This window comes from Pan paniscus, chromosome 19 (assembly GCF_029289425.2).
Source record: "Pan paniscus chromosome 19, NHGRI_mPanPan1-v2.0_pri, whole genome shotgun sequence".
NCBI lineage: Eukaryota > Metazoa > Chordata > Mammalia > Primates > Hominidae > Pan > Pan paniscus.
In genome coordinates this window covers 51,729,260-51,754,802 of record NC_073268.2, presented here as the reverse complement: position 1 = coordinate 51,754,802, position 25,543 = coordinate 51,729,260, and the positions used below count along the sequence as shown (strand labels likewise).

The window sequence follows — 25,543 nt, the reverse complement described above, 5'->3', positions numbered from 1 at the left end:
TGTTGGGTGGTGGTACGGCTCAGGGAGTCACGCGCCTGGGTCTCGGCGGGGCTGCGGGACCGCGAGTGAGTGTGGTCGCTCCTGGTTCTGCCAGCTCCCCTGAGAGCCTGAACCCGGGCTTGAGAGCCTCGCCACCCCGGGTGACATCCCTGCCGTGGGCTTGGGGGCTCTGGGTGTGATCCCGCCGGTCCGGGTCCCGCACCGACCACCTACCCAGCGCAGTCAGGGGCGGGGCTGGGACCCAGAGCGGGACCCCGGCTGCCGAGTCCAGGTGTCCCGCGGGCCTCGATTCAGGGAGCAGGTAGGCGGGGGTCTGAGGGGTTGGCGGAGGGGCCTGTCCGAGTTTTCGTTGGTCCCAGGTGGACGAGTAATGGGGGAGGGTTTAGGGCCAGAGTCCAGGGCGTCGCCGAGACCCTGAGATTTGAAGATAGGTTGGGGGCACGCCCATTAACCAAGTCTATGGGGATGATGACTGTGATCTCATTTGATGTTGCCATGAAACGGGACTGTTTGCCTTCCCTTCTCCCAGGTTTTGTCTTCGCTCTGTTTGGAGGAGAGGGTGTGTGTCATCCTCTTCTCCCAGTTTGGCGTTCAGGAGGGTCCTCTGATGCGCTAATAGGGTAGCACCGTGTCCTCCAGGGAGGGTGGAAGACCGCGCTTCTCTCCAGTTGAGAGTACTGTCAGTCGCGTCCTTGTCTCCTGGAAAGAATGGATTGGCTTGTGGATTGAAGTCCAAGGTGTGGTCACTAGCAGTCTCTTCAAGTGGGGACACAGGGCAAGGAGGAGCTTGCTGGAAGTAGGTTCTGGCTCTCTAGCCTTTGACCACAGCCAGTTTAGTGCCAGATTATCACCGTGGTCATCAAGTAATTGAGTAATAGTGGCAGGTGACACTGCGTTTGCCCTTCTAGTGTCCTATGTCAGGGAGCTCTGTGAATGGAAATCCAGGGAAACGGTGGAAATAGAGCCACAGTGAGAGTGGATCTGAACTGGCAGTCATCCCCTGCAGAACTTTTCACCCTGGGCTTGTTGGGATCCCAGCTGCTAACTTAATGAGGCTCCCCAGTGGGAGACTAGTTATAGAAGCTGTGTGTCCACTGCTGGTTAAGATCCGTTATAGTGCCTTGTTTATTTAGAGTGCCCTTACTTAGTGGCCTCTTTAATTCTCCACGGTGCTATGAGAACACCATAGGAAGTAGGGTTGAAATAGGGCCAGGGCGCACCACGGGTGGTGGTGAGGTCACTGTCCAGGTCTGGGACTCAGCCATTGTGGGAGGGGGACATGAACAGACACTCTACCACATCAGGGAATTTGAATACTGTCTTTGGATATGTTGATGAAGAGACTGTCAGCCAGGGCATTTCGGCTTCCTATGTGGGTTCTGGAAAGCTTGTTGGAAACAGACTCGTGAGACACACTCAAACCAGTTTGTTTTCTTCAGCAAACACCTGGTAGAGATTGGAATTGAACAGTGAGTGAAGAATGACCTCACGCTGCCCAGAATTCTGATTCCATGTGTAATGCGAATTCTGAGAGGCCTCTGTTTCTCAGCTTTTGGGTGGTATTCAGAGAGGTCTAGTAACATTTGGTGTCACCTGGCTGGTGAGGGCAGGCTCCGGTGACCACAAAGCTAAGTGCTCTGTAGGGCACCTCCCTCTCTTTCAGGGGCTGCCTGGGCCTCTGGTGCACATGATCCATGGAGTCAGAGTCAGAGCTCTCGTCTGACAAGTGCTTTTGTTTTCTTTCTTTCTTTCTTTTTTGGAGACAGAATCTCATTCTGTCGCCCAGGCTGGAGTGCAGTGGTGCGATCTCGGCTCACTGCCACCTCCGCTTCCAGGCTCAAACGATTCTCCTGCCTCAGCCTCCTGAGTAGCTGGCACTACAGGCACGTGCCACCATGCCTGGCTAATTTTCGTATTTTGTATTTTTTGAAATGGAGTTTTACTCTTATTGCCCAGGCTGGAGTGCAATGGTGCGATCTCAGCTCACTGCAACCTCTGTCTCCCAGGTTCAAGCAATTCTCCTGCCTCAGATTCCCCAGTAGCTGGGATTACAGGCATGCACCACCACCATGCCTGGCTTTTTTTTTTTTTTTTTTTTTGAAATGGAGTCTTGCTCTGTGGCCCAGGCTGGAGTGCAGTGGCGCGATCAGCTCACTGCAAGCTGTGCCTCCTGGGTTCACGCCATTCTCCTCCCTCGGCCTCCCCAGTAGCTGGGGCTTCAGGCGCCCGCCACCATGCCCAGCTAATTTTTTGTATTTTTTAGTAGAGACGGGGTTTCACTGTGTTAGCCAGGATGGTCTCAATCTCCTGACCTCGTGATCTGCCCACCTCGGCCTCCCAAAGTGCTGGGATTACAGGCGTGAGCCACCGCACCCGGCCTAATTTTTGTATTTTTAGTAGAGATGGGGTTTCAATATGTTGGCCAGGCTGGTCTCGAACTCCTGACCTCGTGGTCCGCCTGCCTCGGCCTCCCAAAGTGCTGGGATTACAAGCATGAGCCACCGCACCCGGCAATTTTTCTATTTTTAGTAGAGACAGGGTTTCACCATGTTAGCCTGGCTGGTCATGAACTCCTGACCTTAGGTGATCTGCCCTCCTTGGCCTCCCAAAGTGCTGGGATGACAGGCTTAAGCCACTGCGCCCAGCAAGTGCTTTTCATTAAAAGGAAAAACGAATAAGAGTAGCCCATGTTTTGGCCAGACATGGTGGCTCATGCCTGTAATCCCAGCACTTTGGGAGGCCGAGGAGGCGGGAGAATCACCTGAGGTCAGGAGTTCAAAACCAGCCTGGCTAACATGGCGAAACCCCATCTCTTCTAAAAATACAAAAGTTGGCTGGTCCTTTTGGCGCACGGTCATAATTCCAGCTACTCGGGAAGCTGAGGCAGGAGAATCGCTTGAACCTGGGAGGCGGAGGTGGCAGTGATCCGAGATTGCTGCACTGCACTCCAGCCTGGGCAACAGAATGAGACCCTTCCACAAAAAAAAAACAAAAAAAAAACAAAACAAAATAGTGTAGCCCATGTTGGCTCTGGGTGCTGGGAAGTGGCTTGTCAGCGTTGCCTCTGGTTTCCCTCTCCTGCTTGAGAAGGAAACTGCCAGGCCTATGGCCTGAAAAGTAAGTTGGTGTGATGTAGATGCTGCCAGAGCACCCCCTTATAACCAAGAGTAAGAAAGATGGGGACTTGGCTGGATGCAGTGGCTCATGCCTGTAATCCTAGCACTTAGGGAGGCTGAGGTAGGTGGATCACCTGAGGTTGGGAGTTCGAGACCAGCCTGGCCAACATGGTGAAACTCTGTCTCTACTAAAATACAAAAATTAGCCAGGTGTGGTGGCAGACACCTGTAATCCCAGCTACTCAGGAGGCTGAGGCAGGAGAATCACTTAAACCTGGGAGGCAGAGGTTGCAGTGAGCTGAGATCACGCCATTGCACTCCAGCCTGGGTGACAAGAGTGAAACTTGGTCTCAAAAAAAAAAAAAAAAAAAGGAAAGATGGGAACTTGCAGCCTTGACCTCCCAGGCTCAAGTGACCTCCCAACTTAGTCCCCCAAGTAACTTGGACTAGAGGCATGCCCGGCTAATTTTTTTTTTTTTTTTTTTTTTTTGAGATGGAGTCTTGCTGTGTCGCCCAGGCTGGAGTGCAGTGCCGTGATCTTGGCTCACTGCAAGCTCTGCGTCTCAGGTTCACGCCATTCTCCTGCCTCAGCCTCCCGAGTAGCTGGGACTACAGGCGCCTGTCACCATGCCTGGCTGATTTTTTTTGTATTTTTAGTAGAGATGGGGTTTCACCGTGTTAGCCAGGATGGTCTCGATCTCCTGACCTCGTGATCTGCCCACCTCGGCCTCCCAAAGTGCCGGGGTTACAGGCGTGAGCCACCGCGCCCGGCCTGGCTAATTTTTTAAAAAAAATTTTTGTAGAGACAGGGTCTCACTATGTTACCCAGGCTGGTCTCAAACTCATGGGCTGAAGCAGTCCTCCTGCCTTGGCCTCCCGAAGTGTTGGGATTACAAGCATGAGCCACTGAGCTGGCCTCAAGACCCTATCTCTAAAAAAATAAATACAGAGATCCTTGATCAAATACTGGTTTAGAGTGCCTCAGAGGTGCAAGAGTTCAGCTAAAATGTCAGCTCCTGCTCAGAAGGTCAGAGGCCTGCTAAGCCATTCAGAACCCTGGGGAGTGTCTACATCCTCATCGGACACATTCTTATTTGAGACTGGCTGTAAGCTGCTCCCATTATTTTTCGTGCTACGAAGGCCTCTAATCTTAGAAATAGCTCTAATTTTTTTTTTCTCTTACCTAGAAAACGCCAGGTCTTCAAGGATGTCTGCCACCACCATGTCTGACCCATTTGGCAGCAGCCTCGTGTGTGGTGGTCTGGTGTGGACGGTGGAAGCGTGATTCTGCTGAGTGTCAGGTTAGTGTGGGTGCTCTGCAGATGGGCTGAGACTTGGCCCAGGCTTGCTGTCCTGTGCATGTCTTGCTAGAAGGAACCTTATTTCTCTTCCCCTGATGCCTCTCAGAGAAAGGCGTGGCCTTCCTTTTCGCAGTTTAATGCCTTTACCTTTCCTTTGGGTCCTGCTACCCCTTACTCCATCAGTGGTCGCCCCATCTCCTGTTGAGCAGTAGATTTTTAAGCCACTCATCATAGTGAACCCTGTGGGCCCTTTATTGAAACTGTCTGTTTGGTTCCTGTGCCACTAGACTCTGGCTCCAGCCTTCCCCACAGCTGTGGCTCCTGAACCTCTGCCGCCCCTAGATTCTGCCCCTTTCTTGGCAACAGCTGTCATCTTTCCAAGGGCGACTTCTCAGTCCTCTCATTTATCTAACACGTGAATGTGGTGCCTCCTGTGTGTCAGGAAGGCACTTTGGAGGCGCAGTTCTGCGATGAGGAGCGCTACGACTCAAAGCAGGGCAGGGGAGGGTGTCGGGGTGGAGGGGAGCTCTTCTGGTGGGCTGGCAAGGGGTCCTCTGAGCAGGGGAGCAAGTGGAGGCTGAGTGGTGAGGAGTGAGCCAGGTGATGGTGTGTGGAGCATTCCTGACCTTTGTCCCCAGCCCTGCCCTCTCCTGTCCTGCAGCCTGCATCTTTGCTGAGTCCTCAGGGCCTTCCAGCTAGAAGTTCTGCCATCTGTTAAATGCGTATGTTTCCTCTCCCGCTGCCTGTCTGCCTCCCTCTTGGAGTGCATCTACAGAGCACTAGCCCTCCATTCCCTGCCAGCCACACCCAGGGTCTCCCTCTCTGACTCCCACACCTGCCTCACTGCCAGCCCAGCTAAGGTTCTCTTCAAATGTCTGTTTTCTGTCTGCCTCTGCCATTCCCAGTGTGACCACTCGTGCTCAGCCGTATCTCAGCAGGAGGACAGGTGCCGGAGCAGCTCGTGCAGCTAAGCAGCCAACTGCAGAAACGTCAGGTGGGTGGTGCATTCGCAGGCATGCTGAAGAAGCAGTTCCAGGCATGGGCCGCCGGCAGAGAGGCTGGCTGCAGCACCCCCGACCACCATGCGCATCGTGCTTTGCTTCTTCCTAGAGTTAGCGGCTTTGGCAGGCCATGCCTTGTTTGTGTTCACAGCCTGCCTGTCAGGAGCGAAGACAGAACGTCTGACTTTTGGATCCGTAACAGGGGTGGGGGCTCCCCAGAAGAGAAGAGGCTTTGGGTCCTGGCCAGTGTCCACTACTCAGTCAAACATTCAGAAACTTACATGATTCTTCATCGTCCCAAGCAAGTCTGACTTGGGCCCTTTATTGAAACTCTGTTTCCTCTCCCGCTGCCTGTCTGCCTCCCTCTCGGAGTGCACCTACTGAGCACCAGCCCTCCATTCCCTGCCAGCCACACCCAGAAAGCAATGGGGCTTTCTGGGAAGGCAGAAATATTCTGTGACCTGGGCTATTCAGAGGGGTGGCGTGAGTCGTGTGTGCCTAGCAAACACTCAGGACATGGCCGGTGAGACAGAAGGGCTGAGCTTTTGTCCTAGCTAACATATTAATTAATTAATTCATTATTTATTTTGAGACGGAGTCTCTCTGTCGCCCAGGCTGGAGTGCAGTTGCGCAGTCTTGGCTCACTGCAACCTTCGCCTCCTAGGTTCAAGCAATTCTCCCGCCTCAGCCTCTTGAGTAGCTGGGACTACAGGTGTGCGCCACCATGCCTGGCTAATTTTTTTTGTACTTGTAGTAGAAATGGGGTTTTGCCATGTTGGCCAGGCTGGTCTTGAACTCCTGACCTCAAGTGATCTGCCCACCTCGGCCTCCCAAAGTGCTGGGATTACAGGCATGAACAACCGCACTCAGCCTATTTATTTAATTTTTTTGAGACGAAGTCGCACTCACTCTGTCACCCAGGCTGGAGTGTAGTAGTACGATCTCAGCTCACTGCAACCTCCACCTCCCAGGTTCGAGCGATTCTCCTGCCTAGGCCTCCCAAGTAGTTGGGACTACAAGCGTGCGCCACCACTCCAGGCTACTTTTTTTTTTTTTTTTTTTGAGATGGAGTCTCGCCCTGTCATAAAGGCTGGAGTGCAGTGACCTAGTCTTGGCTCACTGCAACCTCCGCCTCCCAGGTTCAAGTGATTCTCCTCCCTCAGCCTCCCAAGTAGCTGGGTTTATAGGTGACCGCCAACACGCCCAGCTAAGGTTTTTGTTTTATTTTGTTTTGTTTTTGTTGTTTTTGGTTTTTTTTTGAGACCGAGTCTCACTTTGTTGCCCAGGCTCGAGTGCCATGGTGCGATCTCGGCTCACTGCAACCTTGCCTCCCAGGTTCAAGTGATTCTCGTGCCTCAGCCTCCTGAGTAGCTGGGACTACCAGCATACACCACCACACCTGGCTAATCTTTGTATTCTTAGTAGAGGCAGGGTTTCACTGCGTCGGCCAGGCTGGTCTCAAACTCCTGACCTCAAGTGATCCACCCGCCTCAGCCTCCCAAAGTGTTGGGATTACAGGCTCATGGGATTACAGGCATGAGCCACTGTGCCGGCCTCTCCTAGCTAATTTAAATTTTAAATTTAAGTTGTCACACATAGCTGTGGCCACCGTATGGACAATGTGGGTCTGGCTGCATGTGTCAGGCTGTGTCACATATCAGGCTGTTGGCTGTGGCTGTCCCCACTGTGCACCTTTGCTTTTGCGGTCTCGTTTCCAGAACTTCTCTGCCAATCAGAACCCCATGACACACCCCCATTTTAAAGCCTTCTCTGGCTTTCCTGCATTCGTTAGGAAGGCATACTGCCTCATGCTGCCGCGGCCATCCCTCTGCAATGAGTGCATGGTGTCCCTCAGACTTTGTGCCTGCAGCTGCCCCTGGCCTTCACATGGTTCAGCCGGCATCGCAGCTGTACTGTGGCCAAGCTTGGGGCTTTCCTTGACTCCATGTCCCCACCAGGTGTCCCATTGCTGGCTCTACCACGGAAACTCTCCAAAGGGCTCTCTCTACCCACTCCTGTGAGCTTTTTCTCCACCGGAAACTGTGTTAAGGTCACCTTTGACTTCATCATTGTTCTGCAGGTTACCACTCCCCCTTTTAAAAAGATTGTGGTGAAATAATACATGACCTAAAATGCGCCATTTGAACCACTGTTCGGCGTGCAGTGCCGTGGCATGAAGTATGTTCACAGTGCTGTGCGGCCATCGCCACCTTCCGTCTCCAGAACTGAGCCCCGCTCTTCCCTCCCAGCCCCCGGCAGCTGCCATTCTGCTCTCTGTCTCTATGGCTTTGAGGACTCTAGGTACCTCCTATTTAAGTGGAATCCTACAGTGTTTATCCGTTTGTGACCAGTGTAGATCATTTCGTGTAATGTCCTTCAGTTTCAGCCGTGCCGTAGCTTGTGGCAGGGTTTCCTTCCTTTTTAAGGCCATGTGACATTCCAGTCCCACCTTGCTAAAGCAGTTCACCTGGTCACTGGGGTGACCCCGGAGCTCCCCTCTGGCCTCACTGCCTGTGCTTGGTCACGTTGGCTAGCTGTCCTCCCTTCTCCACCTCTGAGTCTACAAGGGCTGCACTCCACGGAGGTCCCATGCGTCAGCCCCGACCGCAGTGCTTGGCTCTGCTGCTGTGTCCCGTCCCCGTGAAGGCTCAGCAGGCACTCACTGGGCCTCCTCCCCTGCTCACTCCTCCGCACTCTGCACCCCACCCGCACTGTGCGTCTTCGCCCTGCCTGGCCTGGGCCACTGTCCCTTCCTGCTCAGATCAGTCAGCAGGGTGCCTCAGCTTGTTCCCCACCTCCACCCTGGCCCCCTGCCATCTTTTCTGCACATGGGCATGAGTGAACCTATTCAAGTGAAATTCACATTTTCTCATGTCTCATCAGAACCCCCAAAGCCTCCCCAGTCTCTGATAACACATCCAGGGTCTTTCGGTGGCCTGGAGGAGCTATAAGATCTGCTTCCTACAGCCTCCACCCTGTCTGCTGCTGCTCTTCAGACACCAGACCCTACACACCCCTCAGACAGTACGGCACCCACCCTGCCCTTCAACTCTTGCTTGGCCCCGTAAGCCAGTCCTTCCAGGCTCCTGCCTCCTCTGGTCATTCCCTGCGTGGGCCTCTCGCAGGAAGCAGTTTTCCTGTGTCCCCCGCCGACCCCCTGCAGGAGGTAAGCTGCATGAGGGCAGTATCATGTCGCCTAGCACCTTGGCCCACATGGAGCAGGTGCCAAGCAGATATGTATTGGGTGGAGGACCCTCTCCCTGTGGCCTTTTATCTATTTGTTCTCACAGGGTTTGCCATGTTTGGCTGCAGTTCATGTCACTTGAGGACATTCCTTTCCAGCGCCATTGGCTTTGTGGCTGTGGCTCTGTCACAGCTCCAGCTGTGCTATCATTGCTCCACATTGTCCCCTCCCCTATTTGCTGTGACTCCCATGGGAAGATCCTATCTCTGTTCCTCTCGCACTGGGGCAAAGCAGTGCTGGCAGGGGGCTGGGGAACTGGCGGGTGGCCTCTCCTGGGCAGGAAGTCCATGGCACCCAGGTGCTCCCTGTGCTCCAGAGGGGCTGGGGAGGTTTCATGGAGTCAATAGGCATTAGCAAGCTGACATGTCCCCTGTCCCACGCAGGCCTGTTGCAGTCTCCAAGGCACCATGAATGCCATCGTGGCTCTCTGCCACTTCTGCGAGCTCCACGGCCCCCGCACTCTCTTCTGCACGGAGGTGCTGCACGCCCCACTTCCTCAAGGGGATGGGAATGAGGACAGTCCTGGCCAGGGTGAGCAGGCGGAAGAAGAGGAAGGTGGCATTCAGATGAGCAGTCGGATGCGTGCGCACAGCCCCGCAGAGGGGGCCAGCGTCGAGTCCAGCAGCCCGGGGCCCAAAAAGTCGGACATGTGCGAGGCAAGTGTCTTTGGGGTCTTGGTTTTGTGATCCCTGCAGTAGGTGTGGGATGGACAGGAGGACCTGAGAGCAGTGGACGGGGCCTCCCGGGGTGACACAGACTGCTTCTCAGGGGCCCTTCAGTTCTTTCCGCTCATCCTGACTGTAGCTTTTGTTTTGTTTTGTTTTGTTTTTTTTGAGACAGAGTTTTGCTCTTGTTGCCCAGGCTGGAGTGCCATGGTGTGATCATGGCTCACTGCAACCTCCGCCTCCCGAGTTCAAGCAATTCTCCTGCCTCAGCCTCCTGAATAACGAATTACACGTGCCTGCCACCACGCCTGGCTAATTTTGTATTTTTAGTAGAGATGAGGTTTCACCATGTTGGGCAGGCTGGTCTTGAACTCGTGACCTCAGGTGATCCACCTGCCTCGGCCTCCCAAAGTGCTGAGATTACAGACGTGAGCCACCACACCCAGCCTATGTTAACTTTAACCCACTCTGCCTCCCTGCCGTGGCCTTCATGTTTGTATTCACACACTCCAGCCTGTCCTGGAGGCGGGTCCCCAAAGTCCCGTGCTCCCAGTGGAGTTTCCTGCTCCCAGGACCCCCAGTGTTCTCGGTGGGTCACTCCGTCAGCTCTCGAACTCTCGGGAATTAGTGTGAGTTTTCCCCAGTGGGCCACTTGTTTGTGTGGAGGACCTGGGTCAGGGCCCAAAATCAGGGCTGGGTGTTGGACCTGCCACTGCAGTGCAAACGGGAACCCAAGCTTGTTCTTTTGGTTCTGCTGCAGAAGCAGAGGACGTGTAAGAGCTGCATCCATTGCTGGAATTGCCTGTAAGGAATGGGGGAAGGGGAGCACCTCAGACCTGGGAAGGAGGGCACCGCCAGGCTGCTGGGGCATCCTTGAGCTGGTTTTGGGGTTGCCCATGGAGGAATCCTGCGACACTGTGGGGAGAGTCTTGCTGACGCACTGCCGCACAGTCTTGGGGCAGGAGCAGCTCCAGGGCGCACAGCCTCAGAATCGGAGTGGCTGTGGCTGCAGCGGGGCAGCGGGGCAGCAGTGGTGAGCTGCCACACCAACATCCTGGAGCTTGGTGCTCGCCCTATTTATTGGGCCTCTCGCCTGTGGCTGAAGCCCCTTCCAGGTGTTAGTTCAGAACCAATGATGGAGGCTGGGGGCAGTGGGTAGTGTTACCACCACAGAGCCCCTCACCCTCGGGCCAGCTACTTCTCACTTGAGCCTCAGTTTTGTCTTCTGTAGAATGGGGCTTCTCACTGACATTATCTCAGAGGGTGGCACTTGGGATTGAATGAGATGGAGCAGGCAGGGCCCTTTTCATGTTACCTACTTCGTAAGTGCTCAGCAAATACCTGTTAGGAACAACCTCTGGCAATCTCTGCGATCTCTGTGTTCTGTTTTCCTCTTTAGGAAACATTTAAATCTTCAGATAAGTATAAATCTGGAAGCCAATTATTTTTATACAAAAATAGCTTGAGTTTTCCGAGCTCAGATTTGCATAAACCTAAGAGAGTTTGTTGCCCTGCTTCCCAACTAACAGATTTACTTTTCCTTTTCATGAACAGGGCTGCCGGTCACTTGCTGCAGGGCACCCGGGATATATCAGCCATGATAAAGAGACCTCCATTAAATACGTCAGCCACCAGCACCCCAGCCACCCCCAGCTCTTCAGCATTGTCCGCCAGGCCTGTGTCCGGAGCCTGAGCTGTGAGGTGAGCCTTGTGGCCACAGAGCCTGTCTCTGTGGGAGCCCACATGCTCCCAGGTGCTCTGGGTGGGCTCGGAGCCAGCATTGCACAGGGAGGCAGGCACTGGTCCTCTCTCAGGGCGGACCCGCAGATCAGCACAGCACAGGGTACAGGATGCCTCCCTTGTCCAGAATTGCGGGAGGAGTCATGTTGGACTTGCTGAGCATTTTCTGATTGAGTGCTAGCTTTTGCACTTTAAGCACGGAACTTTTATTATTTGTCCTTTCTTTATTATTATTGTTTTCTTTTTTCCTTCTTTTGTGTCAGGGTCTCGCTCTGTCGTCCAGACTGGAGTGCAGTGGCGCCGTCATGGTTCACTGCAACCTCAAACTCCTGGGCTCAAGCGATCCTCCCGCCTTAGCCTCCCAGGTGGCTGGGACCACTGGTGTGTGCCACCATGCTCAACTGGGGTTTGTTTTTTGTTGTTGTTAAGACAGAGTCTCACTCGGTTGCCCAGGCTGGAGTGCAGTGGTGCAATCTCGGCTTACTGCAACCTCCACCCTGGGTTTAAGCGATTCTTCTGTCTCAGCTATCCTGAGTAGCTGGGACAACAGGCGTGTGCCACCATGCCCGGCTAATTTTTTGTATTTTTAGTAGAGAAGAGATTTCACCGTGTTGGCCGAGCTGGTCTTGAACTCCTGACCTTGTGATTTGCCCGCCTCGGCCTCCCAAAGTGCTGGGATTACAGGTGGGAGCCACTGTGTCCCACCTTTTTAAAATTTTTTTGTAGAGATGAGGTCTCAGTATGTTACCCAGGTTGGTCTCGAACTCAAGCAATCCTCTGGCTCATCCTCCCAAAGCACTAGGATTACAGGTGTGAGCCGCCATGCCCAGCCCTGTGTGTCCATTCTTGATGGATGTATTCCTAAGATAGGAAGCATTTCTAGGTTAGGTGGTTCATTGCATCAACATCACCTTTTTTTATTATCTCAGTCCTCATTCCAAGTCTCAGTGATGATCCCGTGCTGCTCTCAGCCTGCTGAGGTGTGGATGATTTCTTCCTAAACTACGTCGCTGCTGCTGTTGCTCTTGACTCTGAGCTCAGGTCTTTGTTACAAAGAATTCGTCGTTCAGTTACTAAACTTCCTTGTCATCGGTGTCCATCCAGTTCGACACACCAAGCTTCCTTACTGTTCTCATTCAGTGTGGCTGTGTGCCTGCCCTCAACCATCCTCTCCTTTTAATTTCCTACCGCTGGTCTGCTAGCAGGCAGCTCGGCATGTCTGTTAGAATTGTGTGTTAAGGAAGAGTAAGTATGTCATGAGGAGGGACCGAAATCCTCTTATAAGAATAAAGTATGTGGGGCTGGGCACGGTGGCCCACTCCTGTAATCCCAGCACTTTGGGAGGCCGAGGCCGGCAGATCACCTGAGGTCAGGAGTTCGAGACCAGCCTGGCCAACATGGTGAAACCCCCTCTCTAAAAAAAATACAAAAAAATTAGCCAGGCATGGTGGCACACTCTTACAATCCCAGCTACTCAGGAGGCTGAGGCAGGAGAATTGCTTGAACCCAGGAGACGGAGGTTGCAGTGGGCCAAGATCACACCATTGCATTCCAGCCTGGGTGACAAAAGCGAGACTCCATCTCAAATAAAGAAAGAAAGAAAGAATAAAATGTGCGGATTTCAGTGCAGGGAGAGTGCAGTGGCTGCTCTGACCTGCTGGTTCTTCTGCATGCTCCAGGTGAGTAAGCTGGTACATTTGAGTCTGGGAGAGGTGTGACATATGCATGGGAGTTATTTATGGCTCAAGGTGGAAGAAAAGCAATAAGCCTTGTTACCGGCCCTTGCAGTCCACAATGATAAGTGTTGTTGGAAGCTTGATCACAGGAGCAGAAGAGTACAGTCTTCGGCTCTCATGGTCCCCACCGTGCCACTCTCCCCGTTATTAACGCTGGCTGATTTGTGCCAGCTGACTCTGAAAAGTCTGAAGAAGAGGCTTTGATTTGGTGTCACTAAGCGAGGAAAGGGCTGTCTGAGTCGCCGGTGTCCCTCCAGGTCTGCCCTGGCCGTGAAGGCCCCATCTTCTTCGGAGATGAGCAGCACGGCTTTGTGTTCAGCCACACCTTCTTCATCAAGGACAGCCTGGCCAGGGGCTTCCAGCGCTGGTACAGCATCATCACCATCATGATGGACCGGATCTACCTCATCAACTCCTGGCCCTTCCTGCTGGGGAAGGTCCGGGGAATCATCGATGAGCTCCAGGGCAAGGCGCTCAAGGTGAATTCAGAGACGAGGTGCCGGGGTGGCAGGGGGCCCTGCACTGCATGAGTCGCTCTGTGCTGAGGTTGAAGCCTGGAGACCGCGTGGCGTCTTCCCCTCTGCTTACAGCCAGTGCACTGTGTGAATTGTAGTCTCTTGGCTTCAGAGCTGGAGGTCGTGAGGAGCCTCCCAGGCCATCCCGCCTGCTTTGCTGGTCTCTCTTGTCCCCGTTATCCTGGTTCTCGCTCAGCTCTGGTTTCTTTGCTGCAGTCAGACCCCTGGTGTCTTTGTTTCCTCTGGCCTTCATCTCAGGGATGTCTGTTAATCTCATTGAGTTGCACCACCGAATGTAGGCCTCCAGCTGTGGAGATGCAGCTCAGGCCAGGCCAGGCCAGGCCAGGTGGTGCTCTGGTAACAGCCTCGGATCTCAGCACCTTCAAGCCATAGGGCCTGTTTCTTACTCATGATGTGTGCATTGCAGGAGAGTGGGGCTCTGCTTGCTGTGGTCGTCCTGGCAGGCAGAGCGGCAGCCATATGAAAACGCTTCCCCTAGGCTGGGCGCAGTGGCTCACGCCTGTAATCCCAGCACTTTGGGAGGCCAAGGCGGGCAGATCACCTGAGGTTGGGAGTTTGAGACCAGCTTGACCAACATGGAGAAACCCTGTCTCTTCTAAAAATAAAAAATTAGCCGGGCATGGTGGTGCATGCCTGTAATCCCAGCTACTTGGGAGGCTGAGGCAGGAGAAACGCTTGAACCCATGAGGCAGAGGTTGTAGTGAGCCGAGATCACACCATTGCACTCCAGCCTGGGCGACAGAGTGAGACTCCATCTCAAAAAAAAAAAGAAAAGAAAAAATGTTGCTCCTTCTGCCCTCCAAAAGCACAGATGGTGCTGAGGGCCTTGTTTGTCTCAGCTCATTGGCCAGAGCCAGTCACGTGTGCCTTAGCCAAGTAGTGCACCCAGAAGGGGAGGTGGAGACAGGTGGGGAGCAGCGCAGATGGCCACTCACGAGAATCCCCCTGGGTGCCTTGGGTCACTCATTAGGAAGGGGACAGGAGAAGCTCAACCGATTTCTGTTCTCGGATAGCTCCTGATGTAGCCGGGGCAGAGCTATGCTGTTGGGAATGATTGGACTGGTGGCACTTTGTGTGCTCTGCATGGAGAGAGTATAGTGGGACTGATCCTCCAGGAGTCAGGTCCTGGAGTTGGCTGTGAACGAGTAGGGGTCCGGGCTGCTGGCAGCTTTGGCTTAAAGAGGCCATCCCTTCCCTTTGCATTTCAGGTATTTGAGGCAGAGCAGTTTGGATGCCCACAGCGTGCTCAGAGGATGAACACAGCCTTCACGCCATTCCTACACCAGAGGAACGGCAACGCCGCCCGCTCGCTGACATCGCTGACAAGTGATGACAACCTGTGGGCGTGCCTGCACACCTCCTTTGCCTGGTAACGGGCGTCTCTGCTTTTGGCATATCTGTTAGGATAGAGCAGTCACGATACATTGGTTGGCTTGTCCATGGATTTGGGAGAACAGTCCTTAGCCGTGTTTGCTTGCTGCCTCTGTGAGGAGCACTGGCCTGTGGGCACTTGTCAGTGAGCACAGATCTGGGCTGGGAGTCCTTGTTCTGTAGGCCTCTTCCCCTGAGTGTGCTGAAAACATATTGACGTGGAACTCACTTCTTCTTGGGTTCAAGTGATTCTCCTGCCCCAGCCTCCCAAGTAGCTGGGATTACAGGCGCCTGTCACCACACCCAGCTAATTTTTTTATTTTTGGTAGAGACGGGGTTTCACCATGTTGGCCAGGCTGTTCTCAAACTCCTGACCTCACGTGATCCACCCGCCTCAGCCTCCCAGAGTGCTGGGATTACAGGCGTGAGCCACCGCGCCCAGCCTTTTTTTTTTTTTTTTTTTTAAAGCAAATCTGAGTCATATCATTCTAGCCATAAATATAATCACAATACTGTGATCATGTCCGACAAAACGGACAGACTCCTGAGTGTTCTCCAGGCTGCAAGCCCTTGTGCAGTTTACCTTTTGTCTCACAAGTGACTGCATTGGCATCGGAGCAGCACCCCAAGTCTCTCTGGTTTAGAACAGCTCCCCCTTGCATCCCCTCCCCTCCAAGTTCCTCCCATCCATCTATTGAAGGACCTTGGTCGTTGACTTGTGGAACTGCCTGCATGCGGGATCTGGCTGGTTGTGCCCTGCTGGTGTTCTTTTATACCCATTTTTTCTTTAAACTGGTAGGATCAGGGGCTGGGTGAGCGTCAGGTTTGCTTTTTCCTTTGGCGAGAACGCTCATAGCTGGTGCTGTGTTCTCCAGGCTCCTGAAGGCGTGTGGCAGCCGGCTGACCGAGAAGCTCCTGGAAGGTGCTCCAACCGAGGATACCTTGGTCCAGATGGAGAAGCTCGCTGGTGAGGCAGGGGTGCTGTTGCCGGGGCCTTGGCCCAGATGGCCGTGGGGCGGTACCAGCTGTCTGCTCTCCTGGCAGGAAGAGCTGAGGGAGGGAAACGCGGCTCTGAATCAGCCCAGGACGAGCCTTCAGGAAGCTCACCCTCTGATCTCGGTGTGATTGTTGTGATTTCCTGTCTCGTTTGCCTTGACCGCCATGTGAAAGAATCTGTTCCCCAACTAGGTGGGGAAAATTCACAGGTGGGCTGTCTGTAGAGAGAACTGGCTGATTAAAGGCTTCTCGTCCCGATTTTGTGATAGCCAAGTGCTTGGCCTGGTCGACGGTCTTTGCTCCTTTACAAATAAAGTGTTCTGTTTCAGTTCGTCCCAAGTTTTCCATGAAGGGCAGTGGTTCCCTGACCTCCCAGGTGCCTGGGCTTCCCCAGGTTCCTGATCTGGGGCTTGGGGCCCTGTGTTTGGGGATCGTGGCACTGTGTGCACCAGCCCGGAAGCACTGGGCCAGTCTTGGCCAAGCTTTCCATCAGGGATGATTTGATCTTGGTGCTACAGGTCTGTGGTACGACCATTGTTCCACACCACATGTCATTAATAATGCTTCCCATGCTTCTGCTTGCAAATGACCAGCCTTCCAAACAGCCAGAGCTGTTTCGAGGTGTTTCTGCAGGCAGGTGCAGGCGTGCCCTCAAATAAGCTTTGCCAATGGAGTCTCAGCAAGAGCAAAACCTGGTCAGGAAAGACAAAGCCTGGGAATCCACCCCCATGCCCTGCGGGTTGGCTGGCCCTGGAGCCATTTATTATAGTGCCAATCATGTTTCTAGGCAGGTGCAGATGGCAAGGGCAGTGTCTTGGTGAGCTTTTTAGCACAAAGAGCCAGGTCTGTCGAAGCCTTTGTGAGGGCTGGAAACGCAGGTGTGCTGGGCATGCGCAGTGTGGGGTTTCGGGCTCAGGGCTTGCCCTTTGGCATCAGACAGACCTGGCTTCGCATCCTGGATTTGCTTCTGACGTGCACCCTTCCCTTTGGGTCTCGTGATGTGAAATGGAGATGTTGTCATTTGTGAGGGCTCCATGAAGTTTCATTGAAATGACAAATACTAATTTCTTCATCTGTGAAATGGAGATAATAGTGCTGACCTCAGAACAGCTGAGAGGACTAAATGAAATGATGTTGGATGCAGCCATAAAGAACGAAGTCAGGCACTGGTGCACGCCTGGAATCCCAGCGCTTGGGAGACTGAGACAGGCGGAATGCTTGAGCTCAGGAGTTTGAGACCAGCCTGAGCAACATAGGGAGGTCCAGTCTCTACAAAAAATATGAAAAGTAGCTGGGCGTGGTGGCGCATGCCTGTAGTCCCAGCTACTTGGAAGGCTTCGTTGGGAGGATCACTTGAGCCCAGAAGATTGAGGCTGCAGTAAGCCATGATCGTGCCACTGCATTCCAGCCTGGGCAACAGAGTGAGACACTGTCTCAAATAAAAAAGATGGGAATAGTAGACACTGGGGGCTCCAGAAGGAGGGAGGGAGGGAGGAAGGGGAGGAAGGGCTGAAATACTTTCTATTGGATACCATCTGGGCGTATTACTTCCTGTGGTTCACTGTCTGGGTGACAGGATTCATAGAAGCCCATACTTTAGCACCACGCAGCATACCTTTGTAACAAAGCCGCACACGTACGCCCTCAAGCTAAAATAAAAGTGGACCGGGAGGCCGAGGTGGGGGGATCATGAGGTCAGGAGTTTGAGACCAGCCTGGCAGATACGGTGAAACCCCGTCTCTACTAAAAATACCAAAAAAAGTTAGCCGGACATGGTGGCAGGTGCCTGTAGTCCCAGCTACTTGGGAGGCTGGGGCAGAAGAATCGCTTGAACCCAGGAGGCGGAGGTTGCAGTGAGCCGAGATTGCGCCACTGCACTCCAGCCTGTGCAACAGAGTGAGACTCCGTCTCAAAAAAAAAAAAAAAAAAAGTGGAAAAAAAAGAAACAATGTGTAGATCCTCGAGAACTGTGGCCGACTGGGTGTGTTCCGTAGACACGCTGTTGGCATTTTTCTTACTGATTTGAGTTTTCTCACCAGCAAAGAACAGCTGACGGTCTTTCCATAAGTGCTTCTAAGAGAGATGTGTGGTACCCCGGGCTAAGTAGACAGCAACTGAGCCCTCCCTCCCACCCCAGGGCTCCCAGAGCAACAGGGAGCAGGGAGCATAGGACCTGGCCGCAGCCAGGAATCTACACTGACCGGCTCAGCCCATGAAGTATCTTGGGCTGAAGTCACAGGATGAGACTGTTTGTATCTGTAACTGTCCTTGTCATCTGTCTTGCAGATTTAGAAGAGGAATCAGAAAGCTGGGACAACTCTGAGGCTGAAGAGGAGGAGAAAGCCCCTGTGTTGCCAGAGGGTACAGAAGGGCGGGAGCTGACCCAGGGCCCGGCAGAGTCCTCCTCTCTCTCAGGCTGTGGGAGCTGGCAGCCCCGGAAGCTGCCAGTCTTCAAGTCCCTCCGGCACATGAGGCAGGTAGGCGGCAGGGGCACAGCGCATCAGGAGCTCAGGAGGAGAGCCAATCATGGGCTGTCCCTGCCCACACGCCTTGCCTCTGGACCCTCCACCTTCAAAACCCTGCAGGAAGTGACTGACAGCCTCCTTGGTGGGTGGCTGAGGGCACAGGGCATTGGGGGTATTAGCCATAGGATCAGTGCTCCCCTTTCAGTGATGACCTAAGTATCTTCAAAGAAAAGCCCAGATAGTTGGCATCCCATGGTCCTCTAATCCTCTAAGAAGCTCCTAAAGGCATTGAACAGCACTGTAATTGGTTTGGATGCAGCCTGGACCCTGCCCATTGAAAGTGATGGTCTGGCTGGGCGTGGTGGCTCTCACCTGTAATCCCAGCACTTTGGGAGGCCAAGGGGGGGGCAGATCACGAGGTCAGGAGTTTGAGACCAGCCTGGCCAACATGGTGAAACCCCATCTCTATTAATACAAAAATTAGCGGGGCATGGTGGCATGTGCCTGTAGTCCCAGCTACTTGGAGGCTGAGGCAGGAGAATCGCTTGAACCTGGGAGGTGGAGGTTAACAGTGAGCCAAGATGGCGCCACTGCACTCCAGCCTGGTGACAGAGCGAGACTCCATCTCAAAAAAAAAAAAAAAAGAAAGTGATGGTCATTCTTACAAAAAATTAGGAACAACTTGCATATCAAACCATACTAGTAAACAGTAGCCAAACCGTGGAATATGATTAATTAGAAGAAATAAATCGGGCAGTGTGTGTTCAGGGTGATGTATGTACATGTGTGCCTGCCAGACACGACAAAATCTAACAGTGTTGCCTCCAGTTACATCGAGTCAGATGCCGGGAGAGAGGGGTGTGGGTTGCTGGATTACAAGGGCAGGCTGCCTTCTTATAAAATTCTTCTGCATGAATTTTTCCAATGAGCACTGATTCATTAGAAGAGAGTTATTTGTTTTTGAAAATGGAGTGAGACTGATTTCATGGCAGATGTCCTTGGGGCTTCTGGATGTAAACACCCATTCCATCAAAATCCTGCATTTGGCTGAAACCTTCCTTGTCCATTGCTTATGTCGATGAAGGTTGGAAGGGGTCTGGAATTCCTCTGGAGGTGGGACTGCTTTGAGGCTGTTGGGGTTTGGTGAGACATAGTATTGTGGCCTCTCTCTTATGTTGTGTTTCAAAGCTGGGTTTGGCTTCTTAGAAGCCGTGAGACAGCAGGCTGGACTCTCCTAAGGTGTCAATGTCACGGAAGTTAATAACAGGTGGGGTGTGGGGAGAGGCTGTTCTAGGTTAAAGAATAAGGACGTGACAACTAAAAGCCATGATGGGTCCTGTAGTATCTCCTGGATCCAAAGAACAGCAGCCGTCAAGCAGGCAGCAGCCCTGGGCTTGTGCACGCGGCTGGATGTCAGATGCATTTGTCCGGGCACTCCTGGCTGCAGTCATGGTCTCAGCTGTGGAGATGCCCTTATTCTCCTGGGTGCTGCCATGTCGAGGGCCCTACAGCTTGCTTTCAAATGGTTCAGCAGAAAGTGTCTGTAGAGAGAAGGTGAATATTGCACAAAGTTAACATCTTTTGCTTCAAATTTTTAAAAACAAAACTGGGAGAAAGATCTTGGAGCAAGAGCTTTGGAATCTAGCATTTATGTGCAAACCTGGAACTTCTCTCTCTGACCCTTTAACCCTGGGCCGGGCACCCGCCTCCCTGAGAAGATAAGTGTCTGTCTCCTGAGCCCTGTCTTTGCTCTACAAAGTTTTATGAACACACAAATAACTTCATGGGAAGGGAGAGAAAAACCATTTCTACTAGTCACGCTGAAAGCACTGCACTCTCTTGTTTAGGTCCTGGGTGCCCCTTCTTTCCGCATGCTGGCCTGGCACGTTCTCATGGGGAACCAGGTGATCTGGAAAAGCGGAGACGTGGACCTCGTCCAGTCAGCTTTTGAAGTGCTTCGGGTGAGAACATCTTTTCCTTAGGTGTGCGGCGCAGGGCAGTATTGGCCTGGTGCCTGGCGTCAGGTGGGGATGCCAAGGTGCACCGGCTGCCCAGCACAGAACCGCTGTGCACCACACGGTCTCCACTGGGGGCGCAGTGGGCACAGAGACCCGGGTCTGGTCTGATGATGTTTAAATCATCAGAAGGATGCGTGTGCCTGCTGACTGCCTAGGCCTGAGAGGGAACAAAAATGCATATGACACAGTCTTGGTAAAAGCTTCTTTGTGGGATGCGGTAAGAGACAAACATCTGTGCAGGCAAACATTAATATGAGTTAACACCACAGAGCGAGGGGCAGTACAAGCTGGTGTGTGACTGGCGGTCCAGACAAGAGTTAGGGACCTGGTGGTGGAGGACCCTCCCCCCTCACCCCCACTGTGGGCTGAGAGTCTGGGGACTCCTCTGGCAGGAGGGAGGGCTTGGACCGGGCTGCAGGAGGCGTGTGGGGTTTGGGTAGTAGAGCATGGATGGCCGGGGCTGAGGGCTTCCTCGTGTCCTTGGTCTGAGTCCTGCTGTCCTCCTCAGACCATGCTTCCCGTGGGCTGCGTCCGCATCATCCCATACAGCAGCCAGTACGAGGAGGCCTATCGGTGCAACTTCCTGGGGCTCAGCCCGCACGTGCAGATCCCCCCCCACGTGCTCTCCTCAGGTGCGTGCCCCCGCGGGCTGTGGGGCCATGCCCTGCGCTGAGGGTCCCCACGCCTCAGGCCCAAAGTGGAACCAGATCTCTGTCATGGTTTGTGGAGAGGAGACCTCATTGCAGGGCCAGCTTCCCCCATGGCTCTGGGCCTCCGTGTTCTATCTTCACACAGGGAGCGGTGGGTGAGTGGACCTGATGGGAAGGGTGGCTGGCAGGGACTGTCGTCAGTGGGCTGCAGGTCACCATCGTGGGGTGGGAGGATGTGTCCCTGGCCGGAGGATCCTGGTCGTCCTGGTGATTGGGTGCCTATGAGATGGAGGCCTGCTGAACGCTGGGTGTGAGCTGCCTGCTTCTGTGGGCCCTGCCATCCTCTCCTCACTCTTCTACTGTTCCCCTGTCCTGCCTTCTGCTCTCCTCCAGCCTTTTTCTTCACCTCATGTGCCTGAGGTCTTCCCGGCCTTCACTGGTGTGGTCAGGGCTCAGCAAACCCCTGGTCTTTTGGTTTGGGGATGTCCAGGGATCAGCCCCCCAGGCTCATCAGTGACTTCCCCCAGCACAGCTGTGACCAGCAGCTGCTGACTCATGGTCCGAGTGGAGCTACCCTGAGCCCCCAATCAGCACCCAGGCTGGGTCCTGACTCCCTGCGAGGCAGTGCCTTTTTTCCGGGTAGCATTGGAAACACAGGCTCTGGTTTCAAACAGACTTCAAATTCTTACCACTACGAGCAGGTTATTTAACATCTCCAGGCCTGTTTCCCCATCTGTAGAATAGGGTCATGGTGAGACCACCCTCATAGGGCTGCTTAGCCAGAGGTAAATTGATGTATATAAAGTACTTTGTGATTATTGTAATATAATAAATTATTAGTTTAACTGAGGCAAAAGTTAACCCTTAACTATTCACAAATAACCTGAAAGGTTTTAAATACCAAAGCATTGATTTGGGCCAGTCTTTTCACCAGCAGCCTTCCCCACTGACCTGGGATGAGCGGAGTGGGGCCCACGGTGGGCGAGCGCAGGGGAGGTGAGGAGCATGGGGGAGATGAGGAGCCACGGGCCTTGTGTTGTTACAGAGTTTGCTGTCATCGTGGAGGTCCACACAGCCGCACGTTCCACCCTCCACCCTGTGGGGTGTGAGGATGACCAGTCTCTCAGCAAGTACGAGTTTGTAGTGACCAGTGGGAGCCCTGTAGCTGCAGACCGAGGTGGGTGCCCCCAGGCGGAGTGTCCTTTTTGTGAGAAGATGCCCCCGCCCCGCGCTAACGCCTGCTCTTGCTCTGCCCCTGCCCTTCTCCCCAGTGGGCCCCACCATCCTGAATAAGATTGAAGCGGCTCTGACCAACCAGAACCTGTCTGTGGATGTGGTGGACCAGTGCCTCGTCTGCCTCAAGGAGGAGTGGATGAAGTAAGCAACAGTGTGGGTGAGGCCCCTTTGCTTGCGACCCTGGAGAAAACCTGGAGCTGTTTCCAAAAGAGGAGCTGGGCTGTGGCCACTGAGGGAGGAGCCGAGAGAAGAGGTTGGGGGCGGGGTTCCAACTCCACGTCCGCCACTGCAAAGCTCAGGTGGCCTCGGGAGGTGGTCATCATGTCTGCCTCCGGCTCCTGCATGGGGAGGTGGGGGTGGCGCCTGCCTTGGAGAGCGACTGAGGCTTGAGCAAAGGCTCCAAGCTCACAGGAGGGTTCATAATGGAAGCTCTGTCATCTGCTGTGCAATTAACTTCAAAACCTAAAAGCCCAGTAACCCATGCCCCACCCCGCTTTTTATTTTATTTTATTTTTATTTTTTATTTTTTTTGAGTCAGAGTTTGGCTGTTGTTGCCCAGGCTGGAGTGCAATGGCATGATCTTGGCTCACCACAACCTCCGCCTCCCGGGTTCAAGCGATTCTTCTGCCTCAGCCTCTGGAGTAGCTGGGATTACAGGCACCCACCACCATGCCTGGCTAATATTTGTATTTTTAGTAGAGACAGGGTTTTAGCATGTTGGCCAGGCTGGTCTTGAACTCCTGACTTCGTGATCCGCCCACCTTGGCCTCCCAAAGTGCTGGGATTACAGGCGTGAGCCACTGCACCCGGCCCCCCGGGTTTTTTTTTTTGTAAGCAAATTTACTTTATTTCCTCCTGCCTCGATTCTTGGTAATTTTTTGGGTCAAATTTATTAATCAAACATTGTCCTGATTTAAAATCATGCAGTGAAGCTTAGGAGCAACCAGTGTCTTCCACGAGTTTAAGGAAGGTTTTTCTTTCTTTCTTCTTGGCGTCTTGACAACAGCTTGAGAGAGGGTGTGGGAAGCGCACAGGCACCATACCCATACCCGACAGAGGGCCGAGCCCAGCCCCGACAGCTTCCCTTCCTTGCTGGGACACAGCTCCTTTCAGCAGTTCAGGGGCCAAGCCTGCTGCCCCGAGGGTGTGGATTCCAGCTCTGCCTGCACAGCTCCTGCTGGTGCCAAAGCTGTGTCACCCCTGGTTGGCCCCGTGACCAGGCCTTGAGGGATTGTGCTGTGGTGTCTAAGTGTTTTGTTTTGGTTTTCTTCAGCAAAGTGAAGGTGCTTTTTAAGTTCACCAAGGTGGACAGTCGACCCAAAGAGGACACACAGAAGCTGCTGAGCATCCTGGGTGCGTCCGAGGAGGACAATGTCAAGCTGCTGAAGTTCTGGATGACTGGCCTGAGCAAGACCTACAAGTCACACCTCATGTCCACGGTCCGCAGCCCCACAGCCTCGGAGTCTCGGAACTGACCCGTCACACACACCTGCCTAAAGACAGGGATGGCTGTCCACAGGCTCCTCCAGCCCCGTGAGAGGGACTGTCCCTTGAGTTTCTCAACTGCTGGAAGGAGCTGTGTCCCAGCAAGGAAGGGAAACCGTCGGGGCTGGGCTCGGCCCTGTCAGGTTTGGGGCCTGTGTGCTTCCCAGACTCTCCCTCCAGCCGTTGGAATCGCTGAAGATGGCAATGAAAGGCGGAGGGATGATGGGCTCTCTCTGTGTTCAAACCCCTTGGAGAGACGACTAGGAGGACAGCTTGCCTCTCAGGCCCCTTGTGGACTTAGACTCAAAACCCGCAGGAGAAACAGGTCCGACTCAGTATGCAGTCGCAATAACATGTCTGCTCCCGAGGTTAACATTCAAGCGTTTCTACTTTGAAATTCAGCAAGAGTTTCTGGGCCTTATGTTTGAGGGTACCTTTTGCTGCAGTTGTGAATATTCAGTACATTGCCAGCTCTTGGTCACTGAGTGATTGAGTTAGGGCTCCGCAAGAGACTTTGGGGAGTGAAGTGGATCTCTTCCTCATCTTCTGGTCCTCTGAAATGTGTGTTCTGAAGCCATGGGGCTCGTCTTCTGGGGTGTTCCCCTGCAGGTGCTGGTGAAGGTAACCTGGGGCTTAACGATGGAGTCCCTGATCATTTTTGCACAAGACAGGTTGCTGAGGGGTCGGCAAGCATCTGACTTGCCCAATCCCCTGGATATGGTGAGCCCCGCCATGCTTTTATTCTGTATCGCTTTTGTCTTTATTGCTGCTTTCAACATTTACGTTTGGTTACAGTTAACTATTTTCGGAGTGTGGTGATTGAAGACAATTTCATCCTCCCACTGTACTTTTTTTTTTGAGAGGGAGTTTCACTCTTGTTGCCCAGGCTGGAGTGCAATGGCATGATCTTGGCTCACTGCAACCTCCGCCTCCTGGGTTCAAGCAGTTCTCCTGCCTCAGCCTCCAGAGTAGCTGGGATTACAGGTACCCACCAACACACCCAGCTAATTTTTTTTTTTTTTTTTTTTTTTTGAGATGGAGTCTCACTCTGTTGCCCAGGCTGGAGTGCAGTGGTGCAATCTTGGCTCACTGCAAGCTCCGCCTCCCAGGTTCACACCATTCTCCTGCCTCAGCCTCCCGAGTAGCTGGAACTACAGGTGCCCGCCACTATGCCCCGCTAATTTTTGTATTTTTTAGTAGAGACGGGGTTTCACCATGTTGGCCGGGCTGGTCTCAAACTCCTGACCTCAGATGATCCACCCACCTCAGCCTCCCAAAGTGCTGGGATTACAAGCGTGAGCCACTGTGCCTGGCCCCCTTTTTTTTTTTTTTTTTTTTTTTTTTTTTAAAGAGATGGCATCTTGCCATGTCGTCCAGGCTGGTCTTGAACTCCTGAGTTCAAGCAGTCCTCCTGCTTCAACCTACAGCTACAGGTACCCCCCACTATACATTTTTAATAAGGATTCATGGCTCAGAGGGATTTTCTTATGGTTTTGCTGATTTGTTTCTAGTTTTTTTGTGTTTATATTTAACATGAAGACCAAGTTTATATAACTAGGTATCTGTATAACGCAACAACATTGGAACACAATAAAGATGTATTTTTGTAAATTGTTACTACATGGTTTTATTGGTTTGATGCCTACTATTTATTTGCGCTCAGGCACAGGAAATACTATGCTTAAAAAATACCAGTGAGTCAGCCGGGCGCAGTGGCTCATGCCTGTAATCTCAGCACTTTGGGAGGCTGAGGCAGGTGGATCACGAGGTCAGGAGATCGAGACAATCCTGGCTAATACGGTGAAACCCTGTCTGTACTAAAAATACCAAAAATTAGCCAGGCGTGGTGGCAGATGCCTGTAGTCCCAGCTACTCAGGAAGCTGAGGCAGGATAATCACTTGAACCCGGGAGGCAGAGGTTGCAGTGAGCCAAGATCACACCACTGCACTCCAGCCTGGGCAACAGAGTGAGACTGCATCTCA

The 25,543-nt window shown here is 53.2% G+C and overlaps 1 protein-coding gene across 8 annotated transcripts; it reads left to right on the top strand.

Annotated features, from left to right (window-relative positions):
* On the top strand, window positions 1-25,177 carry FLCN (folliculin). Of its 8 annotated transcripts, none has more exons than XM_034943294.3 (15): window positions 4-301; window positions 4,304-4,417; window positions 5,323-5,411; window positions 9,046-9,318; window positions 10,882-11,028; window positions 12,693-12,746; window positions 13,061-13,282; window positions 14,548-14,708; window positions 15,586-15,677; window positions 17,993-18,183; window positions 20,019-20,132; window positions 20,698-20,821; window positions 21,885-22,016; window positions 22,111-22,216; window positions 23,349-25,177. In XM_034943294.3, exons 4-15 carry the CDS (start codon window positions 9,070-9,072, stop codon window positions 23,548-23,550), a joined length of 1,794 nt encoding a protein of 597 aa, XP_034799185.1. In that variant the 5' UTR covers window positions 4-301; window positions 4,304-4,417; window positions 5,323-5,411; window positions 9,046-9,069; the 3' UTR covers window positions 23,551-25,177. The 8 variants fall into 8 exon arrangements, with proteins under 8 accessions (XP_008959121.1, XP_034799185.1, XP_034799184.1 ...); XM_034943292.3 differs by lacking the exon at window positions 12,693-12,746 and adding an exon at window positions 8,386-8,584 and having other exon boundaries at window positions 19-301; XM_014342136.5 differs by lacking the exon at window positions 12,693-12,746 and adding an exon at window positions 8,302-8,584 and having other exon boundaries at window positions 19-301.
* The last annotated feature ends 366 nt before the right edge of the window (window positions 25,178-25,543 follow it).